Source organism: Nesoenas mayeri (genome assembly GCF_963082525.1).
Source record: "Nesoenas mayeri genome assembly, chromosome: 2".
Taxonomy (NCBI): domain Eukaryota; kingdom Metazoa; phylum Chordata; class Aves; order Columbiformes; family Columbidae; genus Nesoenas; species Nesoenas mayeri.
In genome coordinates, this window is record NC_137543.1 from 10316390 (window position 1) to 10333112 (window position 16723).

Below are 16723 nucleotides of genomic sequence, written 5' to 3' on the forward strand. Positions count from 1 at the left end.
CTGAAGAATCAAGAGTTACATACTAAACTCAGGACACACACACGCATACGCAGAAAATACCAATTGTGTAATTTCTGATTCTTTGTCATTTACGCCACCAGTATTTTCTCAGCATCCGAGAGAGCTAATATTTTTCTCATGATCACATCATTCTGGGACAAGGGTTGGACAAAACTGCACAATACCACAAATTTTAACACCACCAAAACAGTATTTCTTTCTCCTAGAGCAGCTTAAACTGCTGGAAGTTGGAGTCCACAATGCAGTGGTTCTGCTGGCACATGCCAGTGAAGATGAGCCTGGGATTTCTGTGTCTCTTTCTCGTTTGCAACACAGGTGAGGACAATGGTTTGGTGCTCCCTACGGAATAACCCACGTGTCTCTTTCCCACTTGCTCCCATAGCCCCATTCCCACATCTGTTTCAGGCTTGTTTCCTTCTCCCTGCATAGGCAAAGCTGATGGGCTGGAGCTCCAGGGCTGGTGACATGTAACAGGGCAGACCAAATAGTGGTAAAGCTCTGCTCTTGGCTCCCATGCCATGTATATGGAGTCAGAAGGGTTTATATAGGAGAGAGAAGGGTTAGAAGAACTCCTGACACCTAGATTGTCAGTCTGAATTTAGCTCATACTATGTGAGTCTTGTTAATACAGCTGGCTAGCACTGCATGAAGAGTCATTATTTACAGGCCTTTTACCATGTTTTCTCTATAGGGAATTTTTCTTTTATATATATATGTAAAGAGAGAATGTATAAATTCTCATAATAAAGAGAAATGCATCTATGGATTGCCATTTATACAAGGCACAGATTTTGGTACGAATAAAGGCAAACATCAGTTTAGGTACAAACAACCAGACCATGCAGTCACATCTCCTCTTCCATCTGCTTCTTCCATTCCTACAGATTTCCTCTTGCTGAAGAGGAAAACGAACGCAGGTTTCCCACTCCCTGGTGAGAGCTCTGTCCATTAGGTTATAACACAGAGTAGAACATTAGCACCATGGGGACAAAGTCTCCTCACCCCAGCTCCAAGGAGAGGACTCCTCTCTGGGAAGCTTGGATGGATCAAGCTGAAGATTCAGAGGGATAGGAGAGTTTAGCATTTGCTACCACTGGCTCATCTGGGGAGTCTTACGTATTACTCTTTGGAGACACTCAGCTCTCCACTGATGAGACAGGGAGCCCAAGAACCAAACTTCTGGACTTCTCCTGTGGTGTCTAAATCATTACTCTGCAACTTGTCCTTATCAGTCACCAAGGAAAACCCAGGAATGAAGTCCCATCTCCTGAGCCCAGCTCCAACTCATTCCTCCCGTGGCACAGCCCTTGAGAAGAGAACTCAAGTGAATGACTGCTCTGGATAACAAACATGCACACACCCTATGAAGATTTGTGTAGATTTGTCCTTATTATACCATGTACTTTGCAGTCAGTCTTGCGTGCAAGCCTATTGCAGGCCTCTACAACAGTTTGCTACTATTTTATTTTCTTTTGATTCTTAAGGGGTAAGCTCTGATATTTAATCTGTTTTCTTTCCTTAGCTGCCAGCTAAAGACCTGGCAAGGACATTCTTATCCTTAGGTGCCTGATCAGCTGCTGTCATGAATACTTAGTGGTCTGCTTAGCAGTGCTGATGTCCATTGGTTTCTGAGCTAAAAAGAATTACAGCAGCAAAGTAACCCAGGTGGCGAGCTCAACAGAGAGCTGTTTGGTAGCTCAGCAGCCAAAACTGTTTCTCAGTCTCTTTCTTCACTTTGCAGCTTCCTGCATAAGAAGAGAAAATAAGAAAGAGAAGCAAGTGGCAGTGCTGGCTATGGCAGGTAACAAGGAACATGTCAGGAGACCCTCTGTGGGGCTGTCAATGGAAGTGGGAGGTGTTGTGCTGGACATAGAGATGGTGGCAGATGGGACCTTCTCCTGCAGACCCTTTGAGCCCCAACCCACCACCTGCTGCAAGGGTTCCTCGCTCAGCACAGGGTTTACCCAGGTCCCTGGGTGGGCAGTTTAACCTCCATCCTTCCAGGAAGCTAAAATGTGGTTTTCTCTTTTTCAGTTCTCTACTTCACAAATCTCCATTCCATTTTGTTTTCCCTTTCCTATGCTAGGGTATAGCTTGGTTTTGAATTGGCTAAAAATCATTCTGATGTCACTGGAAAACTGTATTTCTCCCCAAATTCAATTTCATTCTCGTCTTGGCTTTCTGTGCTTCTTTTTTTGTTCTGCTCTGTTTTTTCTCTCTCTGTCATACACATACAGACCTTTCTCCTGACACACACAGAGATACCACACTGCTCTGCTTCTGCATGACTTTGTGGGAAGGAAGCAATACAAAATATTTGGAAATTTTGACTTGGCAAAAAAACAAATAAGCAATGTCATCACAAAGAAAATACATTAAAATAAAAAGTGCAATTGAGCTGCAGTGAATTTACTCTGTCATAGCAGTATAGCCATAAAGGTAGCTGAAAAAAAAAAAAAATCCTCTGTTTTCATCCCAATTCTATGTATTATTGGGGAAGGGGGAACATTACACAAGTACTTTCTCCGTTGTGATCTGCAAAATGAGATTTGCTGCAATTTTGTCAGTAAATGCACATTGCATAGCACGAGAGGGCACCAAAACGTCAGGGCTGGCTGCAGCTCCCTGGCAGCCTTGCTCGAAGGCACGCTCAAGGGAAAGGATGACATAGAGCCCAATCTAAATTTTGGCCTACCATTGCATTGCTCACTTTATCTTGTTATTCTCCAGACTCCTCTCTGCACCCTTGGAATATTTATTTTCTCACCACAGGTTTATCAGTGCACCCCAATACGTAATCTGTTCATTTTGTTTTCCCCCTTCTGGAAGCTTTTTGCCATGTATAAGCAGGGGATTTATGGCCATTTCCTTGCAGCCAGCTGCTCAGAGCCCCTCTCTTTTTCAGAACTGCCTGCAAAGTCTGTGGATCTGTCTGCTATCAACCTGACAGAGCTGGTGAACAGTATGCTGAACACTGCGCTCAGAGGTAATGTAACAAGGCCCGGCAGGTCACACAGGCTGTCAGCCCAGTGGTCAGTGATATAAAGGACTAACAATGTTAGCAGGAGAAGCCATAAATGCATGATGTCTGCCGTCTGCCTCCAGAATTTATTCTACGAGCAAGATACCCTTTTGCCTTTATAATACAGATAGTTGTCTGCCCCAAAGAATTTAGAAATTAGTGTGTGTTTATATATAGACACAACCTAATTGCTTATGAGATGCCTTTAGATAGCACTTTATAATCCAGTGTAGGTTTGAATTAAAAAAAAATAAATACAAACGATCCTTCCCTCAGAGAAAATGAGAAAGAATTGAGGCTTGGGCAGCTGTATAGTATCAGCACTTCAGGACTCTCTTAGAAATTAAATGAGCAGAGTCAAAACATGCTGTTCTCATAATTTGTTCCAACCACTAATAGCATGGGCACATGTTTCTGCAGGTACGAAAAAACTCTTCTCTTTGCTGAGCGTCACATCTTACAGCTCATTTGCTTTCCACAAAGTGTCAGTCACCATTTATAACAGTGAGTGTCTCGGTACTTTGCTCCAGGCAGGAGCATTTTCTTTCACACAGCCTGTGCATCAAGATACTGATTTTGTTCCATCTCTCCTTGCAGTTTCTAATGTGAAAAATGTTGACCCTGGCAAGTTCCCTATGCACTGCTACTGTTTGAACAATGTGACAAATGATTTGACAGGTGGGTACACAAAAGAGGTTGGTCAATTGCATGTGCTTAAGATGAATTATTTCCCCTGGAGTTGCAAGCTGTAGCCTGGATTCTGCAGAGTCCATTCTTCAGAGCAGCATTGCCACATGGAGGTCAACAGCCATTGCTCACCATGAGTGGCTGCTCTGAACCTTGGGGGAGACTTGAAGAACTCAGTCTTAGGCAGCAGCACCGGGGTGGCCAGTAGGGGATGGAACCATCAGTCAAGTGAACAGCGTGGTTTGCCCAGAGAAAAGACCTTCCTTTCCTCCTTAGAGTACAAAGAGCAGTGTGGGAGAGACAATCTAGCAATGGTACATTACTTTGGCCACTTTCACTCTCCTATGATAACACATGGGAGATGAACAATGGCTTCTCTACACCAATAGACTCCCGTAACTTCAACGAGCCCAACATGAGTGAAAAGAAGGATTAACATATTTGCAGAGCTGTAAAATGCTGTTGGACAAATCCTTCACCTATAATGAGTTGGACTAGATGATCTCCAGAGGTCCCTTCCAACCTCAATCATTCTGTAATTCTCTAATCCTTATTCACATCCTTGATCTCACAGTATTTAATATTCAAGGATGGACCTGAACACTCAGGTTCTATGGCTGGTTAATGTAAGATATCAAGAGTAGCTCAGCAGCTTCAGAATCAGAACCCATACCTTCTAACCTGTGGTGATGACCACACACATGAACCACAATGGCTTTCATGTTTTTTTTCTGGACTCACACACCTAACAAGCTTTATTGCATGATGACCCAGTATGCCTTGGAGGATAATGGAGCAAATTTAATTCTTCTGTCTCAAGTCCAGAAGATCTTGGTGATTAGACCATCCTCACAAGTAGCTGAAATTGAAGCCCCAACACAAGGAGCTTATCTGTTGTTCCTAAGTGAGAACGGTGGCCTGATACTGCTAGAACCTGTTATGAAAAAGTCTTAACACTACCACCACTAGACATTTTTGAGCTGACAACAACATATTAGTATGTCTGAAGCAGAGCTCAGAGGAGACAGTCAGATACCTCCTGGAAGGTCCTATATGGCAGATAGATAGTTTGCTTAAGCACAGAAAGAGAATCAAAGCTTGCAGGCTTTGCCCGCACTAAGTAGTATGTTACTTTAAATTGTTCTCTTGAACAGATAAATTCCATTTAAGTTTACTTTCAGGTGCATCATTGTTGCTTTGGATACCACCTTTGAAATATACTTCTGCAGAGTATTTCAGTGGCTTCTTATGTCCACTCCCATTCAGGAAAACTTTTAAACTTCTATGTATTTTAAGCATTGTCACATAAGAGCTTATATCCAAAATATGATGACTTATAAAATGATTTTTTGACTCAGATGGTGGAATATGTGTTTTCAGTCATAAACTTTGTCTATTTTGTTGTCTAGATTTTACAGCTTTACTTGTCGATATTATTGGAAACTCCACAAGTTATCTTACCGAAATTTTCAAATCCACTTCTATTCTCTCAGGTTTGCATTTCCCCTTAAAATTTTTCATTGTTTTATTTGTCTGATTTACTCCTGGCATGGAAACAAGCATAGAAATGAGTATAAAAGCCTATTGATCTTACTCAGCAGCATTTTTCTTGCAAAGCATGGACTGCAGTTGTAAACAAAGTCTCTTTAGAGAAACAAGATGCATATACAATGTGTATATATGTAATAGAGAGACATACATGTTTTTATGAGCAGTTATGTTTTCTTTGAAAGTCTGGTGAATCATTACTAAATACTGGTATTTTGGGGAAATACGATCCCCAAAGAATATGTACTGTATTGTCTGAATATTTTTTTTCCATGTAAAAATGCTTGTAATTTAGAATTTTAATTAAGTAGAAGCCTTTCCCCTGGAAACATTAGCATTTGTATTTGGTGCTGGTTCAAGATTTTTGTCAAAAACGAGATCAGAAGGAAAATACTTGGCCAGCTGTAGCAGCCACATAGCATTTTGTGTTTGTGTTTTCCACTGTTTAATATAATATAATATAATATAATATAATATAATATAATATAATATAATATAATATAATACAATACAATACAATACAATACAATACAATACAATACAATACAATACAATACAATACAATATAATATAATATAATATAGTATAATGAAAACTGGTTACAATGATCTGGTTTACATTTTTTTTTGCTTTTCAGTGCGTCAGAGCAATGATTCAGATTGTATCTACATCTGTGTGATGACAGGACAGACAGGTAAATGTTGAAACCATTCTGTCCCAAAATACTGCCCTATTTATTCTCATGATGATTTATAATAGAAACAAGCCTTTATTGATATTTGTAAGCATTTCTATTTGCAGGGCGAAATCTGTCTGACTTTTGGGAAATGATGGAGAAGTCTCCTGTTATTAATTACACGTTTTCTAGTAACACATCTGACCTGGGTAAGTACATCCAGGAGAATAAAAGGAAACAGCAACAACAATGAAAACCACCTCCAGGTAGCACTTGCAATGAAAACTCCATCTTAATAACATAAAAATATTTTAAAATGTTATTTTTTATTTGTATTATTGCTTATATATTTGTATATTATTATATATTTTATCATTAAAATGTAACAATGTTACATAGTTATAAGTGTAATATAATATTTATATTATAAATATAAATAAAATTTACAAACTTTTAAGTTGTTAGCTACAAGGTATTGTAGTGGAGGAATGAACAAAACCTCCTTGGATGAGAGCTTTTACAGAATTCAGCACTGGACTGAGGAGGCTCCCTGATGGTTTTAATGTAAACAGGTACCTCCCTTAAATCTCAGCACAAATTATCTCCTACTTTTACATTAGTCATCTTTAGAAAGGAGTTGAATAAATTCAGCCAGTGTCCTGAGTGGCTACTGCACCCAGATTTAGTTTTCCAGATTGAGACTGAGGGGTGACCTCATTAATGTTTACAGATATATAAAGGGTGAGTGTCAGGAGGATGGAGCCAGGCTCTTCTTGGTGACAACCAATGATAGGACAAGGGGTATTGGGTTCAAACTGGAACACAAGATGTTCCACTTAAATTTGAGAAGAAACTTCTTCTCAGTGAGGGTGACAGACACTGGAACAGGCTGACCAAGGGGGTTGTGGAGTCTCCTACTCTGGAGACATTCAAAACCCACCTGGACACCTTCCTGTGTAACCTCATCTGGGTGTTCCTGCTCCAGCAGGGGGATTGGACTGGATGAGCTTTCGAGGTCCCTTCCAATCTCTGATGTTCTGTGATTCTGTGTGATTCTGTGAGGTGCAATTCAGATGCTCAATTCTTATTGTTTTCCATGACTATTTCTCATTTCCAATGTTTGATTAAAACAAGAAGACAGTGAAATCAGTGGCAAGTTTACCTGTGCTGAAAGCTGTAGGATGTTTGTCCCTTGTTTAAAAAAACCCCAAAATACTAACATTTAAAGAATCTGCCAGAAATGACTCTAGTTAAAAAAGACAACATCTGTTTCAATTATACCAGAACTTGATTTATTTCCTTTTTATCACACAATATGCAATGGATAGTCAGCACACTAACCTCATCTTCTCATACTTCAAAGATCTAGACTCGATTATTTCAAGTTTCACAAAATTACAAGAGGACCCCAATAAAACAGTGGATCCATCAGCAGAACATGTGTGGACATTGAAAAGTGAGCAAGTATTGTCAGACATAAATTTATATTCTCCTTGATTAATATCTTCACAAATGTTTATGTATGTTTATTGCACTGCACTGTAATGTTGAACTACGGTTAGAGAGTAAGATAAAAGTTTGTCCTAAACAGCAGAAGATCAGTTAAGTAATGCACTGAATAACTGGAGGATAGGAAAATTATTGTAAAAAGACCTCTTTTTTTAACATTTTATAAGAAAAAACACAAGTTTACTAAGGAGGTAGAGAGTAAAAAAAAAAAAAAAAAAATAAAACCAAACAAAAAAAGAGCTTGTTTTTTTTAAATCAAGAAAAAGATTGTTCAAATTGTTTCCTCCCCTTTCTTATTGTAAATTTTTCGGTTTATTTTCTCTGACTTTAGATGGTATTTAGTTGTAAGTACCTTAACATTCCATTAGCTTCAGTGCATTTAGCTTTGCCACAAGGCTACAAAATAAAAATGTGCTAGTCTGCCTCATTTTTGAAAGCAGAAAAGCAATCCTCACACTTGTTTCCATGTATTATAGTTGGAGTAAAGAGAAATACAGAATTTTACCTTGTACGTTCTCATCACTACAGCTGCATCTGTCTGCAACAAAACTTCAATATTCTCCCTAGTCAGTCTGCTGTCTTTTATTAAGCTCTTTTATTTTGCTCAACTGCATACCAACCTTTGTTACCTCGTCCAGCCCCAAGTGTCATTCCTGACACAAAATGTCATCAGTTCTCAAATTCCAGTATCTGCCCTCCAGTACCTGCCTCCTCCCCTTCAGACAGACAAGAGCTTTCATCTCTTTTCTCTGTAATGAAGCACTTTAGAATTAATTTATGTGAAGGAAAATAAAAAAGGAAAAAACCCAACACTTTGAAGGAACATTTGACAGTTTCTTTTTCTCTTTATGAAAACTTGCACATTGAAATGTTCTCAATTAAAATTTCACACTTTATTGGCACTCCCCATGTTTTTCTGGAAAGAATAAAAAAAACCCACACAAACATAATTTTTAAAATGAAATTGAAAGGTGGCCACTCACCTACATACATATTATATAGATATTTAGATTATTGCTGTCCCCCAGTGTGTTACACTTGCTACTACCACAGAGCACTGGTATCCACAGCATGTTGCTGATGCCCTCTCTCTGTCTCTCCTACTTCTCCAGCTACCAGGATCCCTCTTGCCCAGAAAGGGAAGGAAAACCCCATCACAAGGTTCCCACCATGGCCGAAGACGGTTGGAGTGAAAGGATCGGGGTTGACACCACCACATGTGGATGCTTCCAGACCACGAGGGACAGATGGACCCTCTTTGACTGCTGGGGGCATCTCGATCCCATCACCAGCCCCACAGCCCAGCCCCAGTGAGTACGGTGAGGAGGAGTGACCCCTGTTTTACCTCACTAGTGGTGAGGTTTGGCCAAGAGCTGAAACCACATCTCTGATGTTGAGGTTGGGAGGCCCTTCAAGGAGACCTACTCGGAGTTGCAAGTGGTTTGTTATAGACGTGATAAAATTGGTTATAGTGTCCATCTGTAGTTTAGAATTATAGAATCATTTTGGTTGGAAGAGACCCTTAAGATCACCATGTCCAACCATAACCTAACTCTAGCACTAAGACATGTCCCTAAGAGCCTCATCTATACATCTTTTAAACACTTCCAGGGATGTACCCACAGTTTCTTACTCTTTGAGGAAAAACTTGCTCCTAATAGACACCTCTGCCACTCAGGTCTTCCCTCACATTTTTCTCCAAATTTGGTGAGCAGACCTGTGGAAAAGCAATAGAGAGCTTATATATTCCTTCTTTCCATCCTTCCTTTCCCAAGCCCTTAAACTTTTCAAGATCTAGCAAAGCACAGATTTTGTGCTTGCCTTTTCATCTTGACATTTTTATATGCCACTGGAAGTACAGGGTGAGGGACTCTGGCTGTTGAGCTGTCTCACATATAGCAGTTCTCAGTGGTCAGATAAATAACAAATATCCTGAATGACACAAAGCATATGCCTTTCTGTCCTTCTAGCTGATGTGTATGAATTTTGGATGCAGACACTGTCTCCTCCAGAAACCATCAAATCGATGCAAACAGAACCAGGTGAGAATGATCTGGGATAACAACCATGTCAGTTGGAACATTTATGAAATAGAAAATAATACATATATAAATAGGTGACTGTGAATATATTTATTCATCAATGTTTACGTGTTTATTAGTAGTCTGTGACTCTAGCCTTTTTTTTATTTGTTATTCTTTCAATCAACCTTTTTTTTTTAATAAGATGTCAAGGAAAGTTTTATTCTTTTTCCTCCTTCAGATTTGCCTTCAGTACAGTCTACACCACCTTACAGGCCTGGTGTGACACTGAAACTTTACTCAGCTACCAGTAAGTAGTCGCACGTCATGCAACAAAAATAGTAGTATGTTTGAAAGCATATCAACATGCAGATATTACCATATAGAAACAAAATGTATCTTTAATTTACATTATATCTTCTCTACGCAAAATGCCAAAATGTAGAATGGACTGTGATCATAGTTGTTTGCGAATCATTCACAATCACACATTCAAAATATAAATTATACTGGGGTGATGAAATTAATATGTGGATTTGTTATTGGAGAACCTTAAAATTTATTTATACCAAAAGAAAACATCGTGCTTTAAATCTCTCTGTTGGTACAAATAAAATTTTTAAGTTAGTCCATACCACATGAAACCTCCAAAACTGCCCAGAATTTACAATACTGCAAACTTCATCCTCAGCTAAAGAAGGATCATTATCAACTAGATTTTCAGGAAAGCTCATTTCTTGCTTTTAAGCACCCAGATAAAGAGGTAGAAATTAAGAGTTAATATAAGATTATGTGCCACTCCACTTAAAAGTATCAAATGCTCATGTTGGCAATAAAATTATATTTACGTATAAGTGTTTAGTAAAGGATTACATGCTTTGAAAAACTGGACCCAAATTGATGCCAGGAGAGGAGTCTGAACTGAGATCCAGATAAAACCTATGTGACTGTATTCCAGACCAGGATTGTGATTATCTGCTCTTTGGTGTAGTGTAATCTTTTTAGGAAGAGAAATCTGGTAGCTACCACTGAGGTCAGCATGAAAACTCCTATAGTGCATGAAACTTTGGAAACGCACATTCTCAGCTCAAGACTAGAAAGGAAAAAATGGTCCTCACTTTTCCAGAATAAACAAGTGGCTCTCCTCTCCTCTCCTCTCCTCTCCTCTCCTCTCCTCTCCTCTCCTCTCCTCTCCTCTCCTCTCCTCTCCTCTCCTCTCCTCTCCTCTCCTCTCCTCTCCTCTCCTCTCCTCTCCTCTCCTTCCTCCTTTCTCCTTTCTCCCATACTATTAGAAAAGAAAGCATTTGAGAGCATACAACTCAGTGGGGCATCCATTTTCAGAAGTAAATAATGTCATCATCAGAGTTAGAAATACTGACCGTGAAAAGCAAAGTTTGACAACAGCATCAAGTGATCGTACAAACACAAGTCCTGCAGAAAAGCAGTGTGCAAAGATAAGAATTCAAGATGAACTAGGTCTTCTTATCTTGACTGGGAGCAAAGGAACATGGTATGGTAATTCTCGTTCATCAAAAATTCTGCACAAACCTGAAGTCCTCTGCATGTCTTGTTTGCTTTGGGTGAGTTTGACTTGAGGATTAAATAACAGCCAGTAAATGGTAAGTTGCTGGAGTGTGTGACTGGACGTGTGGTGTGCACAGGCCAGAGTTTGTTCATGTGCCAATTGCTGTCTGATGAGCAACACTATAGAGCCTGGAGAACCTAGGACTGGGAACCAGCCTGTTCTGAAAAGGATGAGAAACATGGATTTCAATGATATCGGGAAATGGAAAGTCACTAAAAGCCTCTGTATCAGAAACCATGAAGCTGTCCACCTGCATATATTAAGCATGTGTTTGGGGAAATAAATAAAATAAATAAAAGAAATAGTGGGCTCACAAAGCAATGAAGGACACCCACAAATCTTTGAAGACAGTGACATAATTACAAGAATCACAAAAGTGGATGCCAACTGATAAAATATACAAGTGTGCATATTAGAGACTGCAGGAAGGGACATTGTAACTCTGAATTATTCACAGTAGCTGTAACATTGCTTTTCACTGGCAGCAAAATTTAAGCTCAGTGTCAGAGAGATGTGATATTGAGTTAATAATGGAAAGGGTCGTTTACAGCAGCAAGAACTGGTCCCTTATCTACCCGTGACAGTAATGTGGTAATTTCAAACAGACAAGAGCAAAGCTCTGCACAGGGAGCTGTGATTCCTGCCTTTTCTGGCCTGTTTTGACTGACTGTTTCTTAGGAAAAAAAAAATTCTCAGACAGGATAGTTCTGAAATAAATTTCCGCTTTTAATTGCTTTTTGAATGTCAATCTAAATCTGTAGGAACTTATGAACTGAATGAAAAAAACCCCCACACTTCACAGTAGAAATTTATTACAGAAGAGATACAAAGTAAAATTAAATTGAACATTAATCGAAAGAGAATTTTAGCATTAAATAAATGCAGTAGTATGTAAATGCAGCATTAATTTAAAATTTATTGTCAAAAATTAAAATCAAAATAATATGTTTAACCTTCAGCTTTTTAATTTGACTTCTCTTTCCCACATAGAGGAATCCAAATTTAAAATGCAGTAATTCCATTTACATTTAGATAAAGCTGAATTTCTGCTGGCAAAACACACAGGTTGAGGAAAGCATTTAACACTTGTTAGGCAGGATAAGGAGGACTCACTTTAGTGGAGACTGAGATTCATTGGAGGGTGGACTTTAGCAAGTTTTAGTCATTCACAGTAAATCCAGCATCCCTTTTCATGGACAACTTTTATTAAAACTTCATTGTCATATGTTTTGATGTCTGGTTATTAACATGAAGACTGTTTATTAAAGCAAGAAATCATTCATTTTTAATTGCCAACAAGTGGAAAAAAAAAAAAAAAATCAAGGTGTGTTAAAGGCAAGTGACAGGATGAGGATAAAGGGCCTCAAGTTGCGCCAGGGGAGATTTAGATTGGATAACAGGAAAAAATTCTTCACGGAAAGGGTTGTCAGGCATTGGAACAGGCTGCCCAGGGAAGTGGTGGAGTCAGTATCCCTGGAGGTGTTTAAAAGGAGTTTAGATGAGGTTCTTAGGGACATAGTTTAGTGCCAGAGTTTGGTTATGGTTGGACTCAATGATCCTGCGGGTCTTTTCCAACCAGAATGATCCTATGATTCTATGAAAAGCTGTTAAGTGGACCAAGCCTACTGACATTTATGCAAAGCTGCTAAGATTAAGAGAAATGGGTCTCCCTCTTGCCCATCCCTGACTAGTTATGCCTCGTATTTATTTAGGGCTTTTGACACAACTGGTTTTAAGAGGGGTCTGTGAGTCTGGGAGCTGCAAGTGTCTGCCTGTTCCTCCTCCATGACTCCAGCTACCTTGGGCAAGTGCTGTCAGAAGAGGAATAGTTTCATAGCGATCTCTCTCAGATTGGCAGTGCTTTTATTTTCCTCCTGCCCAGGAATGCCATTTTATATTAAACTTCTTGTCAGCACTAGGCAGACTCCAGCTTATTTCAGCAGGATTTAATTAGTCCAAATTTAACCTCTGCAACCTCTCCTATCGCATAACATAAGCTGGCCCAAAACTATGAAGCACGTGAGATGTATGAACCTGGAAATTCAATTACACTGTTTAAGGCGATTATACTCTGCAGGGTAGGCAGTTTATTTCCACATGGCCGAAGCCTGTTATCAGTTACACAAATGGAAAAGCCAGGCGACAGTCACACTGCAGCTGCTTTTGCTCTTCACATTTGGGCCCTTCCACCCCAACAGGTGCCTGTGAAGGGACCACCTGCATCATGCAAAATGTGCCCTCTCACATTGAGGCCCTTGGTTATCTTTTCAGAGCCCTAATGACACGTTTGCAGGCATGTCCCTTGGTTTTTGGAGTGGTGGCATAGGGGAGGGATTTTTGTGTTCAGAGGACAACAGGATGGGTGTGCATGCAGCTCTCCAGGGTCAGATGTGACGCCTTGCAGTGGAAGTAGCTGCACTGTAGTGACCCAAATTGTGTCCTCACACAGAGCATCTCCTCTTCAGAGCATGATTATTAAATATGCAAAGAAGAGGTGGTTACACACCTATTTTAGGTAACCTTTAAACATACTTTAAATATTGCATTTTTTTCTTCTAGCAAGTCCTTTGACTCTGATCGATTGTAACACAACTGTTAGCTAGGGGGCAGGATGCCGTGTGACAGGTAATGGTTTGGGGAAGACAAGACTATAGCAAATGTTAGGTTTTTATAATGAAGAAAAGCCCTGAAAAACTGAAACAGCTTCAGTTCTGCCTTATCTATTCTCAGTTTCCCCCATGTTCATATTTTCCCTTTTCTATAACAGAAAGGGAGTCTGGAAATTGTATTCGACACTGAAAAACCTTATAGCAATTCAGGATTTTGTTATAAGCTGCCATCACCTATTCTGAAGTATTGCTTTTTCTGCAGCCTGGCACAGCTGCGTTCCCAGGCAGGATGAAATGTTTGGTGTGCAAAAGTTTGTCTCTCGCTACTGACTGCAGAAGATTCAATGAATAGAATAAACTAGATATTTTCCTTTTAGTTAGCTCAAGAGTGTGAGTCTATACCCAGGCGCACAATTTTCCTGCATTTTTCTTAAGTTAAAATAATATGATGGTGATCACTTGAAGGAAAAAGCACTGATTAGGCAGCTGGCTCCTGGCAAACAAATAGTAAAACGGAGAAATTATTCCTACCTTCCTCTCAGTGCAGGCAAAAATTGACCTTTTCTCTTTCAGTTACTTGTCAGTTTTCATGAAACCTGTAGGAATGTATTTATCCAGGTGATCTTTATTCATCTCTAAAAACTCAGTTGAAATTAGATGATTTTTCAAGTTACTAGAAGGAAGAGGGGGAAAAATGACAGAGAGATGGACAGAGAGAAAGCCATAACCTGTTCATAAATCATCTTTGTTTTGTTAATAAGGCTAAAAAAAAGAGAGAGCAGTGGGAGTCCGGTTTTTAGCTCAGTCATATTTAATCTAGGATGCAGATGCAGATGCAGATGGTGGGTGTAGGAAAGCATGCAGAACTGGAAGTGACTTTTGCATTAAAGTAGCATATGCATAAAGAAAAGATCAACTATAATAAAGGTACAGCACTGTCCTTTGTCTTGCTGCTTTGCACTGTGGAAAACCAATGCTTGAGTGGTAACTAATCTTCCACCTGAAGAGGTAACAATACATAAATTACATTTTTAGAGTTGTTCCTTACATTTGTGATAAATAAAAGCAATATGGGTTTAAGGAACTAACCAGTGATGATAAATAATAATAAATTTAACAGAATATTTGCCCTTTCACTGAACCAACTGCCGGGCTGTGTGCTGTTTTCTTTTCAATTTTCTGCCTCCTCCAAATTTCATTTATGATACCTACACGAGCTTATTAATCTGCATGTTTCTCATAGCTCAGATAAGGCATTGTAAGAAATTTAATGGGGCAAGTTTTTGAACTGGTTCAGAGTTGTATTTTTTCCTAGGGTGTCCACAGGTGATCCTCAAAGAGTCCCGTGTGACCTCACCTCCCGTCACCCTTATGATGCAAAAGATCAATCCTTGTGTGATGGAGCTGTGCAGGTTTTTCCAGCTGTGCCTCTGTGTTGGTCAAAGAAGATATTCCAGAAAGGAAGCCATGAGGTAAAATCCAGCCCAAGTGTTTTTTTCTCTCTCTCTCTGCTTAAAATACTCCATAGGGCTTTTTCAAATGACAATTTTCAATCACCAGCACTTATTTTTGAGTCTGTGACTAATGACAGACCCAAATGGGTCCCCAGGGCAAAGATCAACACCTGACCTAGCTTCCAGTATTCAAACTCAAATTAATTTTTTCCAAATATCTAATGACATAAGTGAGATCATAACCTAGCTTTTTATTTCTGTGTTCAATATTAGCTGTATGATGTGCACATAGATATGCTTATGAAAGATAACAAGCTACTACTCTCCTAACTTTAACTACATATTTAGGTACTGTGTTGAATACTATTCCTGGTTCTTGAAAAATGCAAGTTATGTCTGTGAAAGAGTCAAAAGAGTTGCTTACTCCCACAGTAAGTATATTTTCTCTATTTCTACATACCTTATTATAAAACTGTAAGAAGAGATTTTACTTCCCCACAGAGTATGTGTTGCCTTTTATCAGACGACTATTTCATCTGATATGGATTTTTTAAGGAATTTAAAAAAACTTACTTAACCTTCATTTATATTTGTCTCATAAAACCTTTTCTAACTGAAGTTTTCTTGTGTTCTTGCAGCATTAAAGCAAAAATGCCTTAAAAACATCTGTACAGCCATCTAGATCACTGAAGAATTTCACTGTAACTCGGAAGACTGGTGGCAGTTTTAGTTGACTCATTTTTCAGTGTAAAGATGAGGATACAATGTGTTCTTTGCAAATATTTGTAACAAGACAAGCTATTAACCAGATGTTAACCTAGAAATGTGTCTTCCTCCATGGCATTGTAAAAATGTGTAAAAACAGATACATTTTATACAAGCGGTGAAACTGCAATAAAAGTATTGAAAGGCTTTAAAATTGTATTATATAAAGGATATTTATATGATTGGCTAGTGAATGCAAATATCATATTCTAGTTTGATTTACAATTAAATAATCGAAATGAACAAACACAAAATAATTTAAAACTAACCTGAAATAATGCAAACAAGAGGGTTTTTTTAGCTGGTCTTAGACACAGGGGGGATTATCCATTATTCCAATTAAGAGTCTCTTATTACTTTGGCAATTCATCTAGTGCAGAGCTCAACCAAGGAAATGTTCACACCTCTTGTACTCTCACTCTGTGATATATTTGTAGTGAGCTCATCGAGATTCATGCGTCTCCTTATATGCAACTGTGGTGAATTAAAAACCAGTTCTAAAAAAAGGAAATAATCCTGTGTTCAGTTTTGAGCCTCGCACTACAAGAAAGATGTTGAGGTGCTGGAGATAGAGCAGAGAAGGGCAACAGAGCTGATCAAGGGTCTGGAGCACAAGTAAGATGAGGAGCAGCTGAGGGAACTGGGGCTGTTTAGCCTGGAGAAAAGGAGGCTGAGGGGAGACCTTATCACTGTCTACAACTGCCTGAAAGGAGGTTGTAGCATGGAAGGGGGCTGGTCTCTTTATCCTACATAACAAGTGATAGAACAAGAGGAAATGCCCTCAGGTTGTAACAGGGATGGTTTAGATTGGACTTTAGGAAAAATT

The 16723-nt window shown here is 39.1% G+C and overlaps 1 protein-coding gene across 1 annotated transcript; it reads left to right on the forward strand.

Moving 5' to 3' along the window:
* Window positions 1-260: 260 nt before the first annotated feature.
* On the forward strand, window positions 261-15814 carry HHLA1 (HHLA1 neighbor of OC90; the record flags this gene model as incomplete). Its single annotated transcript, XM_080339629.1, has 15 exons — window positions 261-336; window positions 1763-1822; window positions 2927-3007; window positions 3464-3547; window positions 3641-3721; window positions 5140-5223; window positions 5916-5972; window positions 6080-6163; window positions 7318-7410; window positions 8576-8782; window positions 9434-9505; window positions 9726-9794; window positions 14994-15150; window positions 15481-15563; window positions 15771-15814. The coding sequence occupies 15 exons, from the start codon at window positions 261-263 to the stop codon at window positions 15812-15814; spliced, it is 1332 nt and encodes a 443-aa protein (XP_080195755.1).
* Window positions 15815-16723: the final 909 nt, after the last annotated feature.